Source organism: Mytilus californianus, unplaced genomic scaffold (assembly GCF_021869535.1).
Source record: "Mytilus californianus isolate M0D057914Y unplaced genomic scaffold, xbMytCali1.0.p SCAF_7, whole genome shotgun sequence".
Lineage (NCBI taxonomy): Eukaryota > Metazoa > Mollusca > Bivalvia > Mytilida > Mytilidae > Mytilus > Mytilus californianus.
The window spans coordinates 49,470,592-49,497,247 of record NW_026262723.1 but is presented as its reverse complement, the minus strand read 5'-3'; the positions used below and the strand labels follow the sequence as shown (position 1 = coordinate 49,497,247).

The 26,656-nt window shown below is 33.1% G+C and overlaps 1 protein-coding gene and 2 long non-coding RNA genes across 5 annotated transcripts in view; 2 read left to right on the top strand and 1 right to left on the bottom strand.

Annotated features, from left to right (window-relative positions):
• LOC127709780 (uncharacterized) overlaps positions 1-3,912 on the top strand; it is a 40,374-nt gene extending 36,462 nt beyond the window's left edge. Inside the window, exon 2 of the long non-coding RNA XR_007985762.1 lies at positions 3,769-3,912. This is a non-coding gene — a long non-coding RNA (uncharacterized LOC127709780). The remainder of the gene's footprint in view (positions 1-3,768) is intronic.
• Positions 1-26,656, bottom strand: part of LOC127709706 (integrator complex subunit 10-like) — a 318,221-nt gene that overhangs the window by 71,352 nt on the left and 220,213 nt on the right. Inside the window, exons 9-10 of the mRNA XM_052215364.1 lie at positions 18,455-18,527; positions 3,501-3,640 (exon numbers count right to left, since the gene is read on the bottom strand). Coding sequence (XP_052071324.1) covers positions 3,501-3,640; positions 18,455-18,527 — 213 coding nt within the window. The remainder of the gene's footprint in view (positions 1-3,500; positions 3,641-18,454; positions 18,528-26,656) is intronic.
• LOC127709752 (uncharacterized) overlaps positions 4,571-26,656 on the top strand; it is a 324,446-nt gene continuing 302,360 nt past the window's right edge. For all 3 annotated transcript variants that reach the window (XR_007985732.1, XR_007985731.1, XR_007985733.1), the window contains exon 1: positions 4,571-4,888. This is a non-coding gene — a long non-coding RNA (uncharacterized LOC127709752). The remainder of the gene's footprint in view (positions 4,889-26,656) is intronic.

Below are 26,656 nucleotides of genomic sequence, written 5' to 3'. Positions count from 1 at the left end.
CCAAAATTACAGTAAAAATTTATTTGAATTAAATTTAAAATAATTTTTGTCAAAATTAAAGACATGGCATACAAGAAGCACTTTAATAAGGTTTAATTACCTCAGTACATGTGTGTTTTACAGGTAAAAAGAAAGCCCTATTTTTCTTAAACTCGTGTATTACTTATCTAGTGAATTCAAAAGGCCTTGCGATATATTTCTAAAATAAGGTCAAACAATTCAGTGATATTGTTGGCTGTTGTTACCTCATTAAAAAGATAATTATATAACTATTGTACATTTTTTGTATGTAACCATGAAACCTATGTAGTTTTTATTAAGGAATTTAGGAAAATTAATTTAAAAAAAAAAACACATGCCAAACAAGAAGCACCTAAAATATTTCAAGATCTTTCTCTTATATATTCAAACAATTGTCAACAAATTATTTGTGACTTTTTGTCCTATCAAATTTGTGAATTTTTGTCCTGTGACTTTCTGTCTGTTTACCAGGTTTAATTACACTCAGTACAGGTGTGGTTTTTAGGTAAAAGAAAATCTTTTTTTAACAAAAATCTAAAACTTTAAAATTAATATAACTAAATTATTATATAAGATAATTTGATTTAACTATCTCTATTCCATAAATCTGACAATCATGTAAGAATGTAAAAATCTGTTTTTATAATATATCTTTATTTTATTGTGGCTGTTGTCATGTCAGTTAAAAAGAAATTTATTTTAACAGTTAAAACTTAGAAAAAAGTAGAGGTTATTTGGTCCAGTATGGTTCAGACTGGTCGAGTATTGTTCAGACCTTTGGTCAAGTATGGTTTAGACTGAAAAAAATAGGTCGAGTACAGGTCGAGAATGGGTTAAGACTGTTTGAGACTGGTAGAGTAATAGTTCAGACTATTTTCAATAGCAAAGATAAGGGTCAAGTACAAATCAGTACAGTCGAGTATGGTAAAGACTGGGGTCGAGTAATGTCGAGTAAAATTCAGACCAATTCAGACTGGTCGAGTAAAAATCAGTACAGTCGAGTACAGATATAGGCCATTTCAGACTTTAAAAAAAAAATAAGTCCATTTATCAGTAACATACGGAAATGAAAATAAATATTTTCAAAATTTTGCTCTGGATACTGTATTTTGGTAATAAACAAGCTTCTGTCCAAATTTTCTAAAATTCCATGAAGGTTTGACAAAGTCATTGATGTCTTAAAAGAAACTTTAATCATAGACTGAACCTTAAAATCTAAGATCACTATGTCTCGCTTTCGCAACATAAATGTTGCAGGCTCAACAAAAATCAGCTCAATATGTGAAGGCATTTAGAAAAAAAGTCGGTATAACTGTTCGTTGCGGAATGACAGAATGACGGAATAATGGAATGACACACAAAGGTAATACAATATGGCCCCGACCTAAGTCGGCAGGGCCATAAAAAGGTAAGGTCATTAAGGAGTCAATAAGGACCTAAAATTCCAAAAGGTTTTGCTAATTACAGCTATATATATATATATATGGTAATTATTAACCTCTCTGTTACTTGGCTGATGAATACAACAGTTCATAACATTTACCTCTCTGTAACTCTGCTTATGAATACAGCAATTCACAATATGTATCTCTCTGTAACTCGTCTAATGAATAAAAAAATTCATAACATTTACCTCTCTGTATCTGGTCTGTTAAATACAACACTTCATAACATTTACCTCTCTATAACTCGCCTTATGAATTCAACAGTTCATAATGTTTACCTCTCTGTAACTTGGTTTTTTGAATACAACAGTTCTTAACATTCACCTCTCTGTAACCTTGGCTGTTGAATACAACAAATCTACCATTTACCTCTCTGTAACTAAGCTGTTGAAAACAACAGTTAAAAAATTTGTAAGGGTTCCGCGGAACCCAGTGTCTCGCCTACTTTTTCTGTTAATCGCAGGCTCAACAAAAATGAGGAAGTAAATCAATAAAAATATTCCTCTTGATACTATATTTTGATTGTAAGAAGCTTCTGTCCAAGTTTGGTAAAAATCCAGGATAGTTTAATAATCTAATAAATGTTTAAAAACTTTAACTGCAGACTGAATGTAATGTTAACTGGGAGAAAACAAAATTTCCTTCTAGATACTAGCATTTGATCATAAACAAGCTTCTGTCCAAGTTTGGTACAAATCCAAAATAGTATAAGAAAGTTATTAAAATTTTAAAAACTTTAACCACAGAGTGAATGTGTTGTTTCCTGGCAGAAAATCTAAGTCCATTTAAAAGTAAAATACGGAAAAAATGGATTTATTTTTTTACAAAATTTCCTTCTAGATACTAGCTTTTGATCATAAACAAGCTTCTGTCCAAGTTTGGTACAAATCCAAATAGTATAAGAAAGTTATTAAAATTTTAAAAACTTTAACCAGAGTGAATGTGTTGTTTCCTGGCAGAAAATCTAAGTCCATTTAAAAGTAAAATACGAAAAAAATGGATTTATTTTTTTACAAAATTTCTTTCTAGATACTAGCTTTTGATCATAAACAAGCTTCTGTCCAAGTTTGGTACAAATCCAAAATAGTATAAGAAAGTTATTAAAATTTTAAAAACTTTAACCAGAGTGAATGTGTTGTTTCCTGGCAGAAAATCTAAGTCCATTTAAAAGTAAAATAAGGAAAACATGGATTTTTTTTTTACAAAATTTACTTCTAGATACTTTCTTATGATCATAAACAAGCTTCTGTCCAAGTTTGGTAGAAACCAATGATAGTATAAGAAAGTTATTAAAATTTTTAAAACTTTAACCTCAGAGTGAATGTAATATTTCCCGGCAGAAAAACTAAGTCCATTTATAAGTAAAATACCGAAAAAATGGAATTTTATTTTTACAAAATTTACTTCTGGATACTATCTTATGATCATAAACAAGCTTCTGTCCAAGTTTGGTAGAAATCCAGGATAGTTTAAGAAAGTTATTAAAATATCAAAAACTTTAACCACAGAGTGAATATTTGTGGACACCGCCGACGACAACGACGACGACGCCTCCGACGGAATGTAGGATAGCTATGTCTCGCTTTTTCGACTCGACAAAAACAGTTCATAACATTTGCCCCTCTTTTACTTTGCTGTTGAATACAACAGTTCAAAACATTTACCTCTCTGTTACTTGGCTGTTGAATACAACAGTTCATAACATTTACAGCTCTGTAACTTGGCTGTTGAATACAACAGTTCATAACATTTACCAATCTGTAACTTGGCTGTTGAATACAACAGTTCATAACGTTTACAGCTCTGTTACTCCGCTGTTGAATACAACAGTTCTTAACACTTACCTCTCTGTTATTGGGCTGTTGGATACAATAATCCATAACATTTACAGGCTTTTACAGCTTCGTAACTTGGCTGTTGAATACAACAGTTAATATCATTTACAGATCTGTAACTCCGCTGTTGAATACAGCAGTTTATAACAATTACAGCTCTGTTACTCCACTTCTGAATACAACAGTTCATAACATTTACCTCTCTGTAACTCAGCTGTTGAATATAACAGTTCATAACATTTAAAAGCTGTAGTAAAGCACTGTGTAACTGTTTTATACTTTGGTACACAAGGTGGCGAGAGGATTGGCGGTGCTATCACTGATTTAAGCTTCTTTGATCTAATTAAAAGAAAGTAAATTAACTTCAAATAAGATAATGTATGTTCTAGAGACTACAATTACTATATTTATCCTTTGTCATATTAAAATAAAATGTTCGCTGAGCGCAGCCTCGTACGACCGCAGAGGTTAAACCCTGAACAGTTGGGGCAAAAGGTTTCTGACACAGAATAACTGTAGTCAAAGAACTTAGAATTGGTTATTTGATTTGAATTTATATTCAACTTTTTGCTTTTGTGCAATACACTGTGCCTGTGCGAATTGACCCCCCACCCCCCCCAACCCCAAAAATAATAAATAAAAATAAACCCATTTTTTTTTTTTGCTTTTGTGCAATACACTATGCTGTTGCGTATTAACCCCCCTCCACCCTTTTTTTGCAAAAAAAAAATATGTGAAGAAATTTTGTTTTATTTCTGAAATCTGAAAAAAAATGCCCCCTCCCCCAATTTCTTTCTAACCCCTCCCCCCCTTTTTCCCCCAAAAAAATTCTTTCCCTCAAGATATTGTCATAATCTCAATTCAAATTACTAATGGATTTTGCAACCATAATTGCCCATTTAAATACATCATAAAATTCTTAAATAGATAATTTAAAAGCAGTGTAATGCAGGTAATCCAACATTGTACAACATTGTACAATTTTGTTTCTTGGATTACCTCCCTTACACTGCTTTTAAATTGACCATTAACCAGGAAATCCTTGTTTTTCCACCATTTTTCCACTTAATTCCTAAACGGTTTGAGCCATAACCCCCAAAGCCAATCCTAACCATCCCTTTGTGGTATGGAAACTTGTGGTATAATTTCAGAGAGATCCATACACTTAAACACAAGTTATTGTCTGGAAACTAGAAAAATGCCTTTTTGGGCCTCTTTTTGGCCCCTAACTCCTAAACTGTTAGGACCATAACCCCTAAAATCAATCCCAACCTTCCTTTTGTAATTATAAACCTTGTGTTTAAATTTCATAGATTTCTGTTTAATTATACTAAAGTTATTGTCCGGAAACCAACTGTCTTTTGGACGACGACGACATCGACGACAACGTGATACCAATATCGGTCGTATACAAATAAAATTCCTTCACATACATAATCATGGCTATAATTAAATTACCTTTATTAAACATTTTTAAGATAGTAACTTCTAATAAATTGCTTCGCCGGGCTCAGCTGGATACGACCGCAGAGGTCCAACCCTGAACAGTTGGGGCAAAAATGGACACAATATTCGCGCTTGATACAGGTCTGAATTTGGATTGTATTTAATATTTGACACATAATAGGTTTCTGACACAGAATAACTGTAGTCAAAGAACTTAGAATTGGTTATATGATTTGAATTCATATTCATTTTTTTTGCTTTTGTGCAATACATTGTACAATTTTGTTTTTGAACTACAGATGGGTGCAGTCCTGACCTGTACAAAAGTTAACTTGAAGCAGACTTGTTGACTGCTTTCCAAGTTAACTTGAGAAATTTTAAGCAGACAAGCAAGTTAACTTCGTTGTTGGTAGACAAGACCTACGGTCTGCTTTTTTAGGACTGCTGCAGACCTATTGACAGGTCTGCTGCAGACCAGACCTGTGGACAAGTCTGCTTTTGACCAGTCCTGAGGACAGGTCTGCCCAAGACCAGACCTGTGCACAGGTCTGCTCCTGACAACTTGGAGCAGACTTGTTGACTGCTTTCCAAGTTAACTTGAGAAATTTTAAGCAGACAAGCAAGTTAACTTCGTTGTTGGTAGCTATAGACAAGACCTACGGTCTGCTTTTTTAGGATTGCTGCAGACCTATTGACAGGTCTGCTACTGACCAGACCTGTGGACAAGTCTGCCACTGACCAGACCTGAGGACAGGTCTGCTTATGACAGATTACCGTGTTTAAGACTTCTGCATAAAATATAGGTTTATTGATGCAATATCCACCCGTTGATAGTATGGATCACATTTCCGACCTTACATTGATTACGTGCTACGTGTACAATGTTTCGAGTTCTATCCGAATTATATTCCAGGTAACTCTCCTCAGAGGTCGTCCGTATTGTTTTTTATTCTTTAAATGTTTATTTGTTTATTATTGTACATTTTATCTATTATTGTACGTTTTAGCAAAGTATGGATTACTGGTTTGTGTAATTAGATTTAGTTTAAGATACGTTTCAATATGCATTTTTCATTGTCAGCGCACCTTCCTTTGGTTTTAGTGTAACTGTCTAATTAATTTCTATTGGGCGACATTGATTTATTTCAAGTGTTTCTTAACGATTTCTCCAATGTTTCTGTTTGTTTGAATGCTATTGTAGGTTTTTTATCAAAGAGATTTGTGAACTGTGGGTTGTCTTGAATTATATGCCAATGTTTTCTTATAATGGTTTGTAAATTTTCCGCATTAGCGTGGTATTGTGTAATGAAAGATATATTATAGATATCTGAGTTTTTGTTTATGCGTGTTTCTTTGTTAATTTGTTTAATCTTTCTGTATGGGAAATATTTCTTAATATTTTATTCACAAAAGCGATTTTGTAACCTCTTTGTATTAATTTTTCTATAAATAAGTTTATTCTTTCATTAAAGTTGTCAAGATCAGAGGTGTTTCTAAGAATTCTTATTCCTTCACCTTTAATAAAGGACTTAAAATAGCTTTTAGCGTGGTTTGAATTTTGGTGTAGATATTGGAATTTTTCAGTTGGTTTTGTGAAACATTTAATATCTAAGATATTTTCTTTTCGAAATCTCTGTCCTTTATACGTTTCTAAGTCTAGAAATTTCAAACTTTGTCTGTCTATTTCATAAGTAAATTGCAGTAGGTTGTGGTTTGTGTTTGCTATTTCGAAAAGAAGTTTTACTTCTTCCGCAGTGCCTTGAAATAAAATATATCCATCATCTTTCATACGTTTATGAAATAATATTTTGTTTCTGTGTGGAAAAATATTTAAAATTTTATTTATATGTTGGTATATGGCTATATCTGAGATTTGAGGACTTGCTACATGTCCTTGGCTAGCTCCTTTAATTTGCCTATAACATTTTTTGTTGAAGGTAAATTCATTATTGAGGAGAATTAAGTTTGTTATTTGTAGTAAAAAATCAAAACTAGGTTTTATTATATTGTATTCTAGGTTTTCATATATCCCTGTAACACTGTTTAAAGCGTCCATAATTTCACTAAATCTTAGATTTGTGTAAAGGGAAGTGATATCATAAGTCACCAGTAGAGTATCGGTTTCTATCTTTGATTTTTCGAGTAGACGAATAAAGCTACCTGTATCAGATATGTACGTTGTTTGTGTTTTAACTATTGGTAATAGGAAGAAATCCAAATACCGTCCGATTCTTTCTAAAGGACCGTTGCATTGTGAAATGATAGGTCTTGCTGGTACTTGTATTTTAATTTCAGTTTGTTTTTTATAAATGTTTTTCAGTATTTCGTTATCCAGTTTATGGATTTTAGGCAGAAAGTAGGCAAAGGGTGTTTTTATATATTGGTTTTCGTATTTGATGTATTTAAATGTTATGTCGTCTAAGTAATTGTCTTTGTTCATGTTGTATACAATTTCATTAATTTTATTCATGGTATTTTTTATGTTGATTTCTGGTATTTCAACATAGTGGAGTCCGTCGTTTAATTGACGTTCACCCTCATCGGCGTAGTTGTTTTTATTTTGAATTACTGTTATGTTATTTTTATCTGCTTTATGGATAGTAATTGTTTTAATGTGACGTAAAGTACGTAGACATTGCGTTTCTTCTTTCGTCATGTTTTTGGTTTTATTTGGTTTATAATTTGAAAGTTCCATTTTTGTGTGGAATATGTACTGTTCTATAGGATTGTCGCCTATAATAGGAACACTAAATTTAGACTTTTCTTTTAAATGGATGATTTGGTTGCGGAATAGTTTTGTTTTCATGAAAGAAATGCTTTAATCTTAGTTTTCTTTCGAATTTTTTGAAATCTTTGAGGATATTTGTCCTAGAGATATTTTCCGTAGGTATGAAGTTCAAGCCTTTGTCCAACGTCATAATTTCTGTGTTTGTTAATTTTCTATTTGAGAGGTTTAAAACAAATTGTTTGGCATTTTTAAGGTTGTTATTTTGTTTAGCAATATTCAATTGCTGTTTTTTGTTAATGAATTTATAAGCAATTTTTTGCATTTTTGCTTTTTAGGCTGAATCGTCTGTGTTTAGACATGTTTCACAGTTAGACTGTGTGGTATCATAGATGCATGGTGGTATTCAATATAGGTATATTGATCCAATATCCACCCGTTTATAGTATGGATCACATTTCTCCCAAAACTTTTTGAATCCCCCTTTTAGCATTAACCATCAAACTCTATTGCAGTCTTTCCTTTGTAGTATGGAACCTTGTAGTACAATTTTTGGTATGATCCATACACTTAATCACAAGTTACTGCCTGGAAACTAGAAAAAGCTTTTTTTAAAATTAAAAAGCCTCCATCAGCAACATTAAATAGTAATATCTAATAAATTGCTTGGCCCAGCGCAGCTGGATACGAGCGCAGAAGTCCAACCCTGAACAGTTGGGGCAAAAATGGACACAATATTCGCGCTTGATACAGGTCTGAATTTGGATTGTAATTAAGTATTTGACACATAAAAGGTTTCTGACACAGAATAACTGTAGTCAAAGAACTTAGAATTGGTTATATGATTTGAATTTATATTCAACTTTTTGCTTTTGTGCAATACACTGCCTGTGCGAATTGACCCCCCACCCCCAAAAATAATAAATAAAAATAAACCCATTTTTTTTTTTGCTTTTGTGCAATACACTATGCTGTTGCGTATTGAGTCCCCTCCACCCTTTTTTTGCAAAAAAAAAAAAAAAAAGTGAAGAAATTTTGTTTAATTTCTGAAATTTGAAAAAATTGCTCCCTCCCCCAATTTCTTTTTACCTCCCCCCCTTTCCCCCCAAAAAAAATTCTTTCCCTCAAGATATGGTCATAATCTCAATTCAAATTACAAATGGAGTTTGCAACCATAATTACCCATTTAAATACATCATAAAAGTCTTAAATAGATAATTTAAAAGCAGTGTAATGCAGGTAATCCACCATTGTACAATTTTGTTTTTTGGATTACCTCCCTTACACTGCTTTTAAATTGTCCATTAACCAGGAAATCCTTGTTTTTCCACCATTTTTACACTTAATTCCTAAACGGTTTGAGCCATAATCCCCCAAAGCCAATCCTAACCATCCCTTTGTGGTATGGAAACTTGTGGTATAATTTCAGAGAGATCCATACACTTAAACACAAGTTATTGTCTGGAAACTAGAAAAATGCCTTTTTGGGCCTCTTTTTGGCCTCTACCTCCTAAACTGTTAGGACCATAACCCCTAAAATCAATCCCAACCTTCCTTTTCTGGTTATAAACCTTTGTGTTTAAATTTCATAGATTTCTGTTTAATTATACTAAAGTTATTGTCCGGAAACTAACTGTCTTTTGGACAACAACAACAAAGTGGTACCAATATCGGTCGTATAAAAATAAAATTCCTTCACATACATAATCATGGCTATAATTAAATTACCTTCATTAAACATTTTTAAAATAGTAACTTCTAATAAATTGCTTCGCCGGGCTCAGCTGGATACGACCGCAGAGGTCCAACCCTGAACAGTTGGGGCAAAAATGGACACAATATTCACGCTTGATACAGGTCTGAATTTGGATTGTAATTAAATATTTGACACATAATAGGTTTCTGACACAGAATAACTGTAGTCAAAGAACTTAGAATTGGTTATATGATTTGAATTTATATTCATTTTTTTGCTTTTGTGCAATTTGTGCATTCATTGTTTTCCAATATTGCTTTCATTTGTATTATACAATACATCCTGACATGAAAAAAAAAACTTCTGATTTATAATGCAGCCATATAGATTTACATACTAAAGTGCAAATATGGTCCGTTTTGGTTGATACTGTCAAATAATTTTTCTATACGAGTCAGCCTGCATTTTGCCTGAGGTATCAAAACTAATGAAATTTTGTTACATGTACCAATATATCATGTATATTGAACAAAAGGGAGGACATGCTGGGACTCTGAATTTATGCAGACAAAATTTTGTAGTTATTCATATTGTGTTCCAATATTGCTGACATTTGTAATATAAATTCAATCCTGGCATAAAATATTGCTGATTTACTATGCGGCTAAATAGATTTACGAAATAAAGTGCAAATATTGTCAGTTTTGGTTAATGCGGTCAGATAATTTTGTTATAGGAGTCAGCCTGAGGTATCAAAACTACTGAAATTTTGTTGCAAGACAATATTTTCAATAAAAAGAGGACATGCTGGCACTCTAAATTTATGCGGACAAAATTTTGTATTCACATTGTGTTCCAATATTGCTGTCATTTGTATTATACAATGCATCCTGACATAAAATATTACTGAATTATTATGAGGCAATTTAGATTTACATATTAAAGTGCAAATATGGTCAGTTTTTGTTGATAGGGTCTAATAATTTTGCTATTTGAGTCAGCCTGAGGTATCAAAACTACTGAAATTTTGTTACGTATCAATATTTTGAATAAAAAGAGGACATGCTGGCACTCTAAATTTATGCGAACAAAATTTTGTAGTCATTGTGTTCCAATATTGCTGTCATTTGTATTATACATTGAATTTCTATCCTGACATAAAAATATTGCTGATTTACTATGCGGCTATATAGATTTACATAGTAAAGTGCAAATATGGTCAGTTTTGGTTGATGCGGTCAAATAATTTTGTTGTACAAGTCAGCCTGAGGTATCAAAACAACTGAAATTTTGTTAAGTATCAATAAATTGAACAAAAGGAGGACATGATGGCACTCTAAATTTATGCAGACAAAACTTTGTAGTCATTGTGTTCCAATATTGCTGTCATTTGTATTATACAATCCATTTTTACATCAAAATATTGCTGATTTACTATGTGGCTATATAGATCTACATAATAAAGTGCAAATATGGTCAGTTTTGGTTGATACGGTCTAATAATTTTGCTATACAAGTCAGCCTGAGGTATCAAAACTACTGAAATTTTGCTACGTATCAATATATTGAACAAAGGAGGACATGCTGGCACTCTAAATTGATGTAGACAAAACTTTGTAGTCATTGTGTTGCAATATTGCTGTCATTTGTATTATACAATACATCCTGACATAAAAATATTACTGAATTATTATGCAGCTATATAGATTTACATAATAAAGTGAAAATATGGTCAGTTTTTGTTGATATGGTCTAATAATTTTGCTATACAAGTCAGCCTGAGGTATCAAAACTACTGAAATTTTGTTATGTATCAATATATTGAACAAAAGGAGCACATGCTGGCACTCTAAATTTATGCGGACAAAATTTGTAGTCATTGTGTACCAATATTGCTGTCATTTGTATTATACATTCTATCCTGACATAAAAATATTGCTGATTTACTATGGGCTATATAGATTTACATATTAAAGTGCAAATATGGTCAGTTTTGGTTGATGCGGTCAAATAATTTTGTTGTACAAGTCAGCCTGAGGTATCAAAACAACTGAAATTTTGTTAAGTATCAATAAATTGAACAAAAGGAGGACATGCTGGCACTCTAAATTTATGCAGACAAAACTTTGTAGTCATTGTGTTCCAATATTGCTGTCATTTGTATTATACAATCCATTTTTACATCAAAATATTGCTGATTTACTATGCAGCTATATAGATTTACATGATAAATTGCAAATATGGTCAGTTTTGGTTGATGGGGTCAAATAATTTTGTTGTACAAGTCTGCCTGAGGTATCAAAACTACTGAAATTTTGTTGTGAGACAATATATTGAATAAAAAAAGGACATGCTGGCAATCTCAATTGATGTGGAAAAGATTTTGCATTCATTGTTTTCCAATATTGCTTTCATTTGTGTTATGCAATACATCCTGACATAAAAATATTACTGTATTATTATGTGGCTATATAGATTTACATAATAAAGTGCAAATATGGTCAGTTTTGGTTGATACGGTCTAATAATTTTGCTATACAAGTCAGCCTGAGGTATCAAAACTACTGAAATTTTGTTACGTATCAATATATTGAACAAAATGAGGACATGCTGGCACTCTAAATTTATGCGGACAAAATTTTGTAGTCATATAGATTCCACCACTGCAACAAGTGTGTTACGATATTTCTCCACTCGAGACAGTAAAGTTTTAATATTTAAAGCACGAGGCTTGCCCAGCTTTTTAAATAATTAAAATTTAACTGTTGAGAGTGGAGAAATATCGTAATACACGAGTTATAGTGGTGGAATCTGTTTCTCTAATGATTTTTATCCTTCCTTTTCAAAGATTTGCAGCAAGTTGTGTTCTTTATATGTGACGTCATCAGGCATGGTCGCCTTTTTTGATGACGACACAATAGGAAATTCAAAAGAAACCAAGAAAATTTGACGTCATAATTAAATTTCGACCATTCATTTGCCGAGAACAGATATTTCACTAGTGAGGATAAATATTTTTCTCACACCTATCAAGAAATGTGAAAATAGCACAAAAATTAGAGAAATTGTGTTCCAATATTGCTGTCATTTGTATTATACATTTTATCCTGACAAAAATATTGCTGATTTACTATGCGGCTATATAGATATACATAATAAAGTGCAAATATGGTTGATACGATTTAAAGAATTTGATATGTATTGGAGTATATATTCAATGCCCGTTAGCATTGTAACCAATATCGTTTTTTAATTGATAGAAAGGCAGATCACGGATAAATTTGTATAACAATGAAAGTTTTATGCGTACTTTATTTAAAAATACATTTATTTAATCGTGTTTATATCATGGAACTATTAATTTACTTTATTTTTCTATGTTTTTACCAAGAAACAAAGACATTTAAAAATATTTTTTAAAAATCGATGCAGAGCGGTCCTTGTAACAAGTTAACTTAGTGTTGAGCAGACCAGCCAAAAGTTAACTTGAGATCAGGTCTGGTTCAATTGGAGATGTCAAAATCAAAGTTAACTTATGTTAATTTATGGCAGGACTGGTTTCGAAGTAAACTTATATCAGTAGCGGACCTGTTTCCAAGTTAACTTTTTCCGCAGACATAAAAACAGTCCTAGGACCAAGTTCGCTTTTCAAGTTAACTAGTTTGTGGTCCTAGGACTGGTTAACGCAGTCCTAAATCCTGTCACAGGTTAACTTTGACCAGTCCAAATGACTGGTTATCAAGTTAACTTGCTGTACAGGTTAGGACTGCACCCATCTGTACCTCCCTTACACTATTTTAAATTGTCCATTAACCAGGAAACCCTTGTTTTTTCACCTTTTTTGCCCTTAATTCCTAAACGGTTTGAGCCATAACCCCCCAAAGCCAATCCTAACCATCCCTTTGTGGTATGGAAACTTGTGGTATAATTTCAGAGAGATCCATACACTTAAACACAAGTTATTGTCTGGAAACTAGAAAAATGCCTTTTTGGGCCTCTTTTTGGCCCCTAATTCCTAAACTGTTTGAACCATAACCCCCAAAATCAAACCCAACCTTCCTTTTGTGGTATTGAACCTTATGGTAAAATTTCATAGAGATCCATTCACTTAAACTAAAGTTATTGTACAAAAAACCAATGTGTCTTCGGAACGACGACGACGCCAATGTCATACCAATATACAACTGCAAAATTTGTTTGTGGTCGTATAAAAATAAATTGACAGCTAATCACCTAAAGACAATACACTTCTTTTATATAAATAATTTTCAAGCAGTGTAAGGGAGGTAATTTGACAATATGTGTTTGAATTACCTCCCTTACACTGCTTGCAAATTATGTACTTGCACCCATCTGTACCTCCCTTACACTATTTTAAATTGTCCATTAACCTGGAAACCCGTTTTTCCCCCTTTTTTACCCGTAATTCCTAAACAGTTTCTTCGGACGACGACGACGTGATACCAATATACGACCACAAAATTTTTGCGGTCGTATAAAAAAATAAATGGGGAATGTGTCCATGGGACACAGATGATGCCCCCGCTTGCATATAACATTATAAAGGGATATTACTCAAGAACTGTAAAAGTGACACTACCCAAATTTGTACTTAATCTGAGTTTTGTGGTAATAAGCATTGTTTATAAGTTTCATAACAATTAGTTGGGGCAAACTTAAGTTAGAGAACAGAAACGAAAAATTCAGCAATTTTTCCATTTGTAAAGATGCATAACTCTGGAATGGTAAAATGGCACCACTAAAATTCAAACATGATCTGTGTTTTGTGGTGATTAGCATTATGTATAAGTTTCATATTATTTGGTTGGAACAAACTAAAGTAAGAAAACGGAAACAAAAAATTCAGCAATTTTTCCATTTGTAAAGGGGCATAACTCTAGAACGGTAAAAGTGACACCACAAAAATTCAAAATTGATCTGTGTTTTGTTGTAATAAGCATTGTGTATAAGTTTCATGACATTTGGTTGAGGCAAACTAAAGTTAGAGAATGGAAACCAATTTTGGGACGTACGGACGTATGTACGGACGTACAGACGGACAAGGGTAAAACTTAATGCCCCCTCCGCTACGGCGGGGGCATAAAAACTTTTTATTTACAGAACATTGAAAGTCAAGCTGGGTGGCAAACATGTCTATGGCAAACTGGATTGCAAACATGTCTAATGCAAGCTGGGTGGAGTCTGACAGATTTTGATCCAAAATGAACATTAGTTTGATCTTGACATTCTGAGCATCTTCAGTTATACTAAGCATGGCATTTTGGTCTGTATATTTCTTTATTCAAGTTAAACCTGACCAACTTTAAGTAACTTTGGTAGATTACATAAACCTGACCAACTGTTGGTGACTTTGGTAGATTACATAAACCTGACCAATTGTAGGCCACTTTCTTTATTCAAGTTAAACCTGACCAAATGTAGGCTATTTTCTTTATTGAAGTTAAACCTGACCAACTGTAGGCCACTTTATTTTAGTTTAAACATGACCAACTGTAGGTCACTTTATTTTAGTTTAAACATGACCAACTGCAGGCCACTTTCTTTACTTACTGTGAAAGTACTCTTATTCGTGGGTATCAATTTTCGTGGTTTGAGCAAAAGTTACATATTCGTGGGTTCTTAAATTTGTGGATTTTAGTTTTGTGAAAAAAAATTGAGTGAAGAAATTGAAGCCACAAGAAATGAAGATTCTTGAAAATAATCATATGTTGTTTTATAATGATTTGTGGGACATTGCAATAAGGTGTTCATTTTCACTTACTTGTTCGTCTTTCATTACTGACAACATTCATCACATTTTTAATAAAATAATTGCTTTCGGAAATAAGCTGATTCCTCTATGATTACAAATTGTCTCGATTGAAGAAAATTGCAAAGTAAACATTTGAATTGTTGCACACGTGTAATCAGAAGTGATGACACTAATTAACCTCGAGATCGAATGATCAATAGATTAAAGATTATCAAAGGTGTTAATTGGGCCATAAACATGTCACTAAAAGATAAATTGCTTCGCTGAGCGCAGCTGGATACGACCGCAGATGTCCAACCCTGAAAAGTTGGGCCAAAATGGACACAATATTCACGCTTGATACAGGTCTGAATTTGGATTGTAACTAAATTTTTGACACATAATAGGTTTCTGACACAGAATAACTGAAGTCAAAGAACTTCAAATTGGTTATATGATTTGAATTTATATTCAATTTTTTGCTTTTGTGCAATACACTATGCTGTTGCAAATTGACCCCCCCCCCAAAAAAAAAAAATAAATAAATTTACCCTTGATTTTTGCTTTTGTGCAATGCACTATGCTGTTGAATATTAACCCCCAAAAAAAAATATTTGAAGAAATTTTCTTTTAATTTCTGAAATCTAAATGAGAAAAATTGTCCCCCCTCTAATTTTTCACCTCCACCCTTTCCCTTATTCCCCCCAAAAATATCTTTACCTCAAAATATGGTCAGTATCTCAATTCAAATTTCTAATGGAGTTTGCAACCATAATTACCCATTTAAATACACCATAAAAGATTTATAATATAAAATGACATACACAGTCATGGCTAAAATTAATATTAATTAATAGCAACTGCTAAAAATAAATTGACAGCTAATCACCTCAAGACAATCATCATTTCTTAATACATAATTTACAAGCAGTGTAAGGGAGGTAATCAAACAGTGTTATTTTAATTGATTTGGATTACCTCCCTTACACTGCTTTTAAATTGTCTCTTATGTCCTTTAACCAGAAAAACCCTTGTTTTCCCCCTTTTTTTGCCCCTAATTACTAATTGGTTTGAGCCATAACCCCCAAAGTCAATCCTAACCATCCCGATGTAGTATGGAAACTTGTGGTATAATTTCAGAGAGATTCATAAACTTTAACACAAGTTATTGTCTAGAAACTACAAAAATTCTTATTTGGGCCCCTTTATGTCCCCTAATTCCTACACAGTTTGGACCATAACCCCCAAAATCAATCCCAACCTTCCTTTACTGGTTATAAACCTTGTGTTAAAATTTTATTAATTTCTATTTACTAATACTAAAGTTATAATCCGGAAACCATCTGTCTTCGGCCGACGCTGACGACGACCGACGACAACAACGTGATACTAATATACGACCAAAATGTTTTTTAATTTTTGCGGTCGTATAAAAACGGTTTCTTAAAATAAATGGATAATATGTCTATGGACAACAGATGCCACCGCTTCTAAATATGCATTTCAACTTCCACATACAGATGATAGATTCACATAGATAAGACCGTTTTGTGATTATAAGCATTGTGTATAAGTTTCATAACATTTGGTTGAGGCAAACTAAAGTTAGAGAACGGAAATGACAGATTAAGCAATTTTTCCCTTTATAAAGGGGCATAACCCAAGAACAGTAAAAGTGACGCCACCCAATTTCAAACTTGATCTGTATTTTATGGTAATAAGCATTGTGTAAAAGTTTCATAATATTTGGTTGAGGCAAACTAAAGTTAGAGAACGGAAATGACAGATTTAGCAATTTTTCCATTAATAAAGGGGTATAACTCAAGAACAGTAAAAGTGACGCCATCAATTTCAAACTTGATCTGTGTTTTGTGGAAATCAGCATTGTGAATAAGTTTCAAAATATTTGGTTGAGGCAAACTAAAGTTAGAGAACGGAAATGACAGATTAAGCAATTTTTTCCATTCATAATGGGGCATAACTCATGAACGGTCAAAGTGACGCCACCCAATTTCGAACTCGATCTGTGTTTTGTGGTAATAAGCATTGTGTATAAGTTTAATAACATTTGGTTGAGGCAAACTAAAGTTAGAGAACGGAAACCAATTTTGGGGACATACGGACAGCAGGATGGGAGGATGAGACGGACAAGGGTAACACTTAATGCCCCCTCCGCTATGGCGAGGGCATAAAAATACTACAAATGTACTTTGAATTGTAAAATTTTTTTGTATGAAATAAAAAATTCGTAAGGGTTCCGCGGAACCCAGTGTTTCGCCTTCTTTTGCTGTTAGTTGAAGGCACAACAAAAATGGGGAAAAATTATTAAAAATTTTCCTCTAGATACTATCTTTTGATTGTAAGAAATTTTGTTCAAGTTTGGTAAAAATCCAAGAAGGTTTATGAATCTAATAAATGTTTTAAAAACTTTAACTGCAGACTGTACGTAATGTTAACTTGAATAAAACTAAGTCCATTTATAAGTAATATACGGAAAAACAGGAAATAAATTTTTACAAAATTTCCTTCTAGATACTATCTTATGATTATAAACAAGCTTCTGTCCAAGTTTGGTACAAATCTAGGATAGTTTAAGAAAGTTATTAAAATTTGAAAAACTTTACCCACAGAGTGAATGTAATGTTAACTGGCAGAAAAACTAAGTCCATTTATGAGTAAAATACCGATAAACAGGATTTTTTTTTTACAAAATTTACTTCTGGATACTATCTTATGATCATAAACAAGCTTCTGTCCAAGTTTGGTTGAAATGCAGGATAGTTTAAGAAAGTTATTAAAATTTGAAAAACTTTAACTACAGAGTGAATATTTGTGGATGCCGCCGCCGACGGATTGTAGGATCGCTATGTCTCGCTTTTGCGACAAAAGTCGCAGGCTCGACAAAAAGCAAGCCCAATATGAAATTATTATTTTTTTTCGTATGAGAATTGTGAAGAAAGAGACACAATGAAACTTCATCATCACATATCATCACCGAAAGTCTGACTTTCATCAATCAAAACTAATTTTTCATGAGAATCAAAAGATAAAAAGTCGTACAGTTTAGGTTTTTTAAAGATTAAATGGATGTCTTGATTTGGACTACAGTTGTTATATTTCGTTGGACACTTAAATTCGTGGATAAAGCCATCCACTAAAACCACAAAAATTGGTACCCCACGAATAAAAATACTTTCACAGTGTGTTTAATCCTGACTTACAGTAGGCCACTTCCTTTATTCAAGTTTAAACCTGACCAACATTAGACCACTTTCTTTGATTCAAGTATTAACCTGACCAACTAATACATTCTATTACATTCTTTTCTTTTACATCTCCATGATTAAACATGGTGACCTCTGAGTATTATTTTCTATTGCCCTATGGTATTAGGTTGTAACCTCATTTATGTTTCTGCACCTTAATGGCGTTGTCAGTTTATTATCGACTTATGAATTTGAATGTCCCTTTGCTATCTTTCGCCTCTCTTTTAAATTATTGATAAATAAAACTATTTCTCTTCTCTCTACTTACGGTGAAGGTCTTTCTGTTGACTCAAATTTGAAACCTTCTACTAATATCAAAGGCTCTGAAGATGATAAACTACCTATAATTAGAAATTAATGATAAACTTCATAAACTGAGGAGATGATAAACTACCTAAAATAATAAAAGAACACAATTCCATTGTCCCCAACATTGCCCATTTTTCATCGGTCCAGGACAATAACTAAAAAAAATTTTTTTTTTGGGGTCTTTAATCTGTACTGCTAAAATAACCATGCAGGTCCAATTTGTTAGCCGGCATGACGTAAAAACAATGAATCAAAGAGTTCAACTTTATATACAACTAACATAGGACAATAGTGTTGATTAAAAATTACCCCATTTCAGGCCCTTTTGTTTTTAACATAATTAATATTAATATTACTTATAATTAACAAGTTCCGCGTCTAGCAACTTTTTATAAATATGTTAAAGAAATGAAGGTTTGAAAGCTCAAACAATGCAGTCTTCCATTCAATTGATATTTCCAAGGGACATAATTCTTTTAAAAATTATTGATGGGCACTGATTTTTGAAATTGTCAGAGACATTGCTGATATAAACCTTTGATATAAATTTAACATATATCTTGCAAGAATTGTACACATGAGAGCACTAAAAATGCAATTTTCCATATAATTAATATTTCCAAGGGCATAGCTCTTTAAAATAAAATGCTCCACAGGGCTCAGCTTGATATGACTGCAGAGGTCCAACCCTGAACAGTTTGGGCAAGTATGGACACAACATTCAAGTATTGATATAGCTCTGAATTTATTGTGATTGAATATTTGACACAGTAAAGGTTTGTGATACAGAATGAATGTGGTATAAGAAATTGAAAATTTGAAATAGGACATTTACCTATAATGATCCAATATCCAAAATCTAAATACACACTTAGATTCAGCATATCAAAGCACCTCATATATTCAAATTTTGTAGAAATCAAACAAAGTTTAATTTTGGACCTTGATTTGGACCAACTTGAAAACTGGGCCCAAAATCAATAAACTGTTAACACAGAGATATATCTCGCCTTTTTGTAATTTTGATAATGCAAATGTTGAAATTAAAATAGCAATACTTTAACATGTAAGTTATGCAAATATTCAAAGTCAATGAACCATGACTGAAGGTACATGGCTAAACAATCTCCATGGAAATGAAATGTGCCAATGCTAATACAACTGCATACTAAATATCATTGACTTATCATAAGTCGTTCCCTTTAAACAAACCTAAACATAAACATTAACTTGTAAACTATGTAAAAGTCAATGAACCATGATGAGGGGGTGGGGCTATATAATATCAATGGACACGAGACTTGCAAATGCAAATTTACCAAATATCATTGACCTTACATCAGCAGTTCATCTTAAACTGATCACAAACTAACATATGTAAACCAAGCAAAAGTTTCAAAGTCAATAGACCATGACTGAGGGGGCTGGGCCAAATATTCTCCATGGAAATGAGATATGCCAATGCTTATACAACTGCATACCAATTAACATTAGCCTACCACTAATGGTTCCCCATGAACTGACTTTATCACAAACTAATACATGTACACTAAGCAAAAGTTTCAAAGTCAATAGACCATGACTGAGGGGGCTGAACCAAATAATTTCCATGGAAATGAGATATGCCAATGCTTATACAACTGCATACTAAATATCATTGATCTACCACTAGTAGTTCCCCATAAACTGACCTAATCACAATCTAAAACATGTAAACTAAGCAAAGTTTCAAAGTCAATAGACCATAACTGAGGGGGCGGGGTCAAATAATCTCCATGGTAATGAGATGTGCCAATGCTAATACAACTGCATACCAAATATCATTGACCTACCACTAGTGGTTCACCATAAACTAGACCTAATCACAAAGAAATACATTGTTGACACTGCCGTCGCCGGAAACAGCATACCTATGTCTCACTTTTTGACTCCGACAAGGCGAGACAAAAATCACAGTTAGATTCAGCATATCAAAGAACACAAAGAATTTAATTTTTGTTGAAATCAAACAAAGTTTAATTTGGACCCTTTGGAACTTAATGATGACCAATTTGAAAACGGGGCCCAAAATTAAAAATCTAAACAAATGGCTAGATTTGGCATATCAAAGACCCAAATAAATCAATTTTTGATGAAATCAAACAAAGTTTAGTTTTGGACCCCAATTTAGACCAACTTGAATACTGTGCCAAAAATCAAAAAATATAAATACATGCTTAGATTCAGCATATCAAAGAATCCCAAGACTTCAGTTCTTTTTCAAATCAAACAAAGTTTAATTTTGGACCCTTTGGACCTTAATGTGGACCGAACCTATTTGAAGACAGGCCCCAGAATTAAAAATCTTAATACACAGTTAGATTCAGCATATTAAAGAACACCAATAATTCAATTATTGATGAAATCAAACAAAGTTTAATTTAGGACCCTTTAGACCTTAATATGGACCAATTCAAAAACAGGGCCCAAAATCCAAATTCAAATACCCGGTTAAATTCAACATATTTAAGAATCCCAAGAATTCAAGACTTTCAATTAAAACCCATTGGAATTGGTCAAGAAATAAGCAATTTATACAAATTATTACAAAAAGTATTGTGTTTTGCCCCATTTTCCTTAAATGTTACGGTCATAACGCCTAAAATCAATCCCAACCTTCATTTTATCGTATAAAACCTTGTGACACAATTAAATAGCAATCCATAGACTTATAATCAAGTTATTGTCCAGAAATCAGAAAACCTAATTTTTGTTGCCGCTTTTCGGCCCCCAATTCCTAAACGGGTTGGGCTATGACCCCCAAAATCAATCCCAACCTTCCTTTTGAGCTTTGGACCTTGTGGTAAAATTTATACACAAGTTATTGTCCTGAAACAAGAAAAATGCTTGTTTTTGGCCCCTTTTTGGCCCTTCTTACTAAACAGATACGACAATAACCCCCAAAATCAATCCAAACTTCCCTTTGTGCTATTGAACCTTGTGGTTAAATTTCATAGAGATCCATTCACTTATACTAAAGTTGTTGTTGGGAAACCAAATGCCTTCGGACGACCACGACGACGACATAATAGCAATATACAAGCGCAAATTTTTTGCGGTCATATAAAAATCTAAAACACTGGTAGATTGGGCACATCAGAGAACACCAATATTTCAATTCTTGATGAAATCAAACAAAGTTTAATTTTGGACCCCAATTTGGACCAACATTGACACCGGGCCTAAAATCAAAAATCTAAAACACTGTTAGATTGGGCATATCAAAGAACACCAATAATTCAATTTTTGATCAAATCAAACAAAGTTTAATTTTGGATCCCAATTTAGACCAACTTGAATACTGTGCCCTCAATCAAAAAATATAAATACATGCTTAGATTCAGCATATCAAAGAATCCCAAGACTTCAATTCTTTTTTAAATCAAACAAAGTTTAATTTTGGACCCTTTGGACCTTAATGTGGACCGAACCTATTTGAAGACAGGCCCCAAAATTAAAAATCTTAATACACAGTTAGATTCAGCATATCAAAGAACACCAATAATTCAATTATTGATGAAATCAAACAAAGTTTAATTTAGGACCCTTTAGACCTTAATATGGACCAATTCAAAAACAGGGCCCAAAATCCAAATTCAAATACCCGGTTAAATTCAACATATTTAAGAATCCCAAGAATTCAAGACTTTCAATTAAAACCCATTGGAATTGGTCAAGAAATAAGCAATTTATACAAATTATTACAAAAAGTATTGTTTTTGCCCCATTTTCCTTAAATGTTACGGTCATAACGCCTAAAATCAATCCCAACTTTTTTTTTATCGATAAAACCTTGTGACACAATTAAATAGCAATCCATAGACTTATAATCAAGTTATTGTCTAGAAACCAGAAAATTTAATTTTTGTTGCCGCTTTTCGGCCCCCAATTCCTAAACAGTTTGGGCTATGACCCCCAAAATCAATCCCAACCTTCTTTTTGAGCTTTGGAACCTTGTGGTAAAATTTATAGACAATTTATTGTCCTAAAACAAGAAATATGCTTGTTTTTGGCCCCTTTTTGGTCCTACTTACTAAACAGCTACGACAATAACCCCCAAAATCAATCCAACCTTCCTATTGTGTTATGGAAAAAGAGGGACGAAAGATACCAGAGGGACAGTCAAACTCATAGATCGAAAACAAACTGACAACGCAATGGTCAAAAATAAAAAGACAAACAGACAAACAATAGTACAGATGACACAACGTAGAAAACTAAAGACTAAGCAACACGAACCCCACCAAAAACTGGGGTGATCTCAGGTGCTCCGGAAGGGTAAGCAGATCCTGCTCCACATGTGGCACCCGTCGTGTTGCTTATGTTATTACAAATCCGGTAAATAGTCTAATTCGGTAAGTGACATTCGTGAAAATGGAAGGGTATTGTAGTCACGACATAAGGAACATATCCGATGTCATCTGTGAAACGGTAATTCCATAACGGTCAACCAACTCGTGATGGCGTCCGTAAAATTTACGAAGGGATGATTTCAACTTCACCATTTGGAACTCTTGGTTTAATAGCTTCCTTGTGAGCAGCAATCCTCTATCAAGGAAATCATGATAGGAAACACAAGCGGGAACCTAGAGCTTAAATTTCATAGAGATTCATACACTGATACTCAAGTTATTGTCAGCGAACCAAAATGTCTTTGGACGACAAATGTCTTCGACGACGACGCAGAAATCGACATAGCATAATATGAATGCAAAAATGTTGAGGTTGTATAAAAATAATTGATTGGCATTGAATTTTGAACTTGTCCGAGACATTGCTGATATAAACCTATGATATAAGTTACATTAAAATTTGCCAAGAATTGAACACTTGAGAGCGCTAACAAGACTGGACGGGCAGAAGCACGGAAGGAAGGACGGACAGACAGACGGAAGCACAGTATTTCTGTGTCCCTTCCAAAGGGCTAGGGGGACAAAAGTCTACCTAAAATTAGAAGATTATATAACTACCTAAAATTAAATGATCATAAACCACTTAAAATGATGATAAACTACCTTATATCAAATAAATGAAAAATGTGTCCCCATGGACACAGATGATGCCCCCGCTTGCATACAACATTATAAAGGGACATAACTCAAAAACAATAAAAGTGACACTACCCAAATTTGTACTAGATCTGAGTTTTGTGGTAATAAGTATTGTGTATAGGTTTCATAATGTTTGGTTGGGGAAAACTTAAGTTACAGAACAGAAACTAAAAATTTTGCAATTTTTCGATTTATAAAGGGGCATTACTCAATAATGGTTAAAGTGACCCTACCGATATTCAACTTGATCTGTGTTTTGTGGTAATGAGCATTGTGTATAAGTTTCATAACATTTGGTTGAGGCAACTTAAGTTAGAGAACGGAAACTAAACATTTTGCTTTTTTTTTTTCCATTTATAAAGGGGCATAACTCAGGAATGGTTTAAGTGACCCCACCAAAATTCAATCTTGATCTGTATTTTGTAGTAATAAGCATTGTGTATAAGTTTCATAACATTTGGTTTAGGCAAACTCAAGTTAGAGAATGGAAACCAATTTTGGGACGTACGTACAGACGGACAAGGGTAAAACTTAATGCCCCCTCCGCTACGGCGGGGGCATAAAAATTATGAACTACAGTTGAAACTCGTTGTGTCGAACTCTGTTGTGTCGAAAACTCAGATGAGTAAAAGTAATTTCACGTTTAATCAATGTATTTCAACCTCTGAAGAGTTGAACTCAGTTGATTCAAATTCTCGGTTGAGTCGAATAAATTTCATAGTCCCGTCGATGGAAAATTAATGTAAATTGGTTTACAAAAAGTTCAAACATGTCGAAAGCAAGAAATTTAAAAAAATGCAGAATTAAAGATAAAAATCTAATATTTAATTTTTGAATTAGATTAAAAATAACATCAGTGATCTTCAGTAATTGTTTCGTTCGGCGAGTGAATCCACAATTCATAGTGATTGCTTTGTATCTGTACTTGTGTGTTTAATTATTATTATGATGGACCATAACATATGGAGCTTGAATGCACAATCATAAATTGTCATATCAAAAAAGCCACAATGTTAAAAAAATCTAGATTAAACAAATCTCATACCATATTTATTTCATGCATTTCACTTATTATGACACACTCGACCTCGGATAAGTCGAATAATTTTGTCCAGTTCGGTCCCTTCGATTTCGACTTAATGAGGTTCGACTGTTCGATAAACAATCTAAAATGAGAAAATGCACAACTACCTAATATTCAGAAACAAACATAGGTACTGTGGATTTATTTTTATTCGTGGTATACCAATTTTAGTAGATTTCATGGGTCACAGCAAACCACGAATTTAAGAATTTAATGAATAATAATCCCGAGAAATATGTATTCAGTCGGATGTTTACATTCCGGTTATGTATAGTGTTGACTTGCGATAAACATGGTAACAGAAAATATGTTCTTGAAATTATAAAAGTATTTTGATTAAATAAATAATGAAATCTGTACAATAACAGTGAGAATTTACGTTTTTAATTGATAAAAAAAGTTGATGGGAAATAACTGCAATTTGTTAATTACCGTGTCATAATTTTGTTTATAGGTGATTAAAAAGGTTTATTCCCGATTGTCCCACTTTTTTAAATTTTAGAGTTCTGATTGTCCCACATCTAAAGTTCTGATTGTCCCACATTATTTTATGATGTAAATGTTCTGAAATAAACAAGGTAGTTGTTGTTTGTTTTGCGAAATAAACAAGAATTGATTATTGCATGTTCAAACTATAATTAGATATAAATTCTGTAAATAAAATATGATTTATTTTTTTTAAATCATAAGATTAATGCACTTTTGAAAAAAATTATATAACATTTCTGGGTTATAAAACAAATCTATAATGTTATTAAATCATCAGATTGATGCACTTAAATATTAGGACTTGTCACCAACTATAAAGGAGAACCAGATATTCATCAACTTATATGCAGGGCAGCAGGTCTTCTTATGGTCCTACATACAAAAATAGAAGACATCATTGGCTTTGAACTAGTTGTCAGTAACTGCGAGTACTCTCACATCTGTACTTAGTGTCTTTTTGTTGTGGGGATATATAAGTAGAATGCCACATCCACTCTGTGTTTTGTTAGATGTATTTCTGCTTTGTATCGATCTGAAAGCCCTTTTCAACTGATTTTTATATATAAAAATAAGAAGATGTGGTATGATTGCCAATGAGACAACTCTCCACAAGAGACCAAATGACACAGAAATTAACAACTAGAAGTCACCGTAAGCCCTTCAACAACGAGCAAAGCCCCTACCGCATAGTCAGCTATAAAAAGGCCCCGAAATGATTATAGTTTGTTCTTATGTTGTACTGTTACACCACTGTCCCAGGTTAGGGGAGGGTTTGCGCGCCTTCAAACTAGTTTAACCCGGCCACATTCTGTATGTGCCTGTCCCAAGCTTAAGTCAGGAGGCTGTAATTCAGTGGTTGTCCTTTGTTGCTGTATATCATATTGTTTTTCGTTCATTATTTTGTACATGAATCAGGCCGTTAGTTTCCTCGTTTGAAATGTTTTACATTTGTCTTATTTTATGAGCTTGGGCTGCAAACATCGTGAGCATGCATGATTCTAACTTTTGATCATTTTCTAATGACTATTTATAATGTCGTGATTAGAGAAATAAACTGCTTTGCTGAGCGCAGCTCGATACGCCCACAGAGGTCGAACCCTGAACACTTGGGGCAAAAATGGACATAATATTCAAGCTTGATACCACAGGCACTTGTCTCAGAAAAAAAATTTCCTATATACCTTAATATAACAAAAGGTACTTAACTCACATTTTTTAAAAATGTCAGCTGGTCGCGAAATTCCGTTATATGCCGATTTCTTGGTTGTCAACCCAACTAAAACTTGTTATGACGTAAATCTAAATTGATTTTTCTACACAATGGTGTATAACACGCCTACTTTTGTTGTCGGAATCATCTGTAGTAGGCCTACCCAAGTATGTCAATCGTCATTATTTCGTCTACCGACGCCAGATTGGAAACACAAAACTCGCAGTAAATGATTAATTATAAAAATTATTTAACACTAGACGCTCTCATGAGCCTGTGTCGCTCACC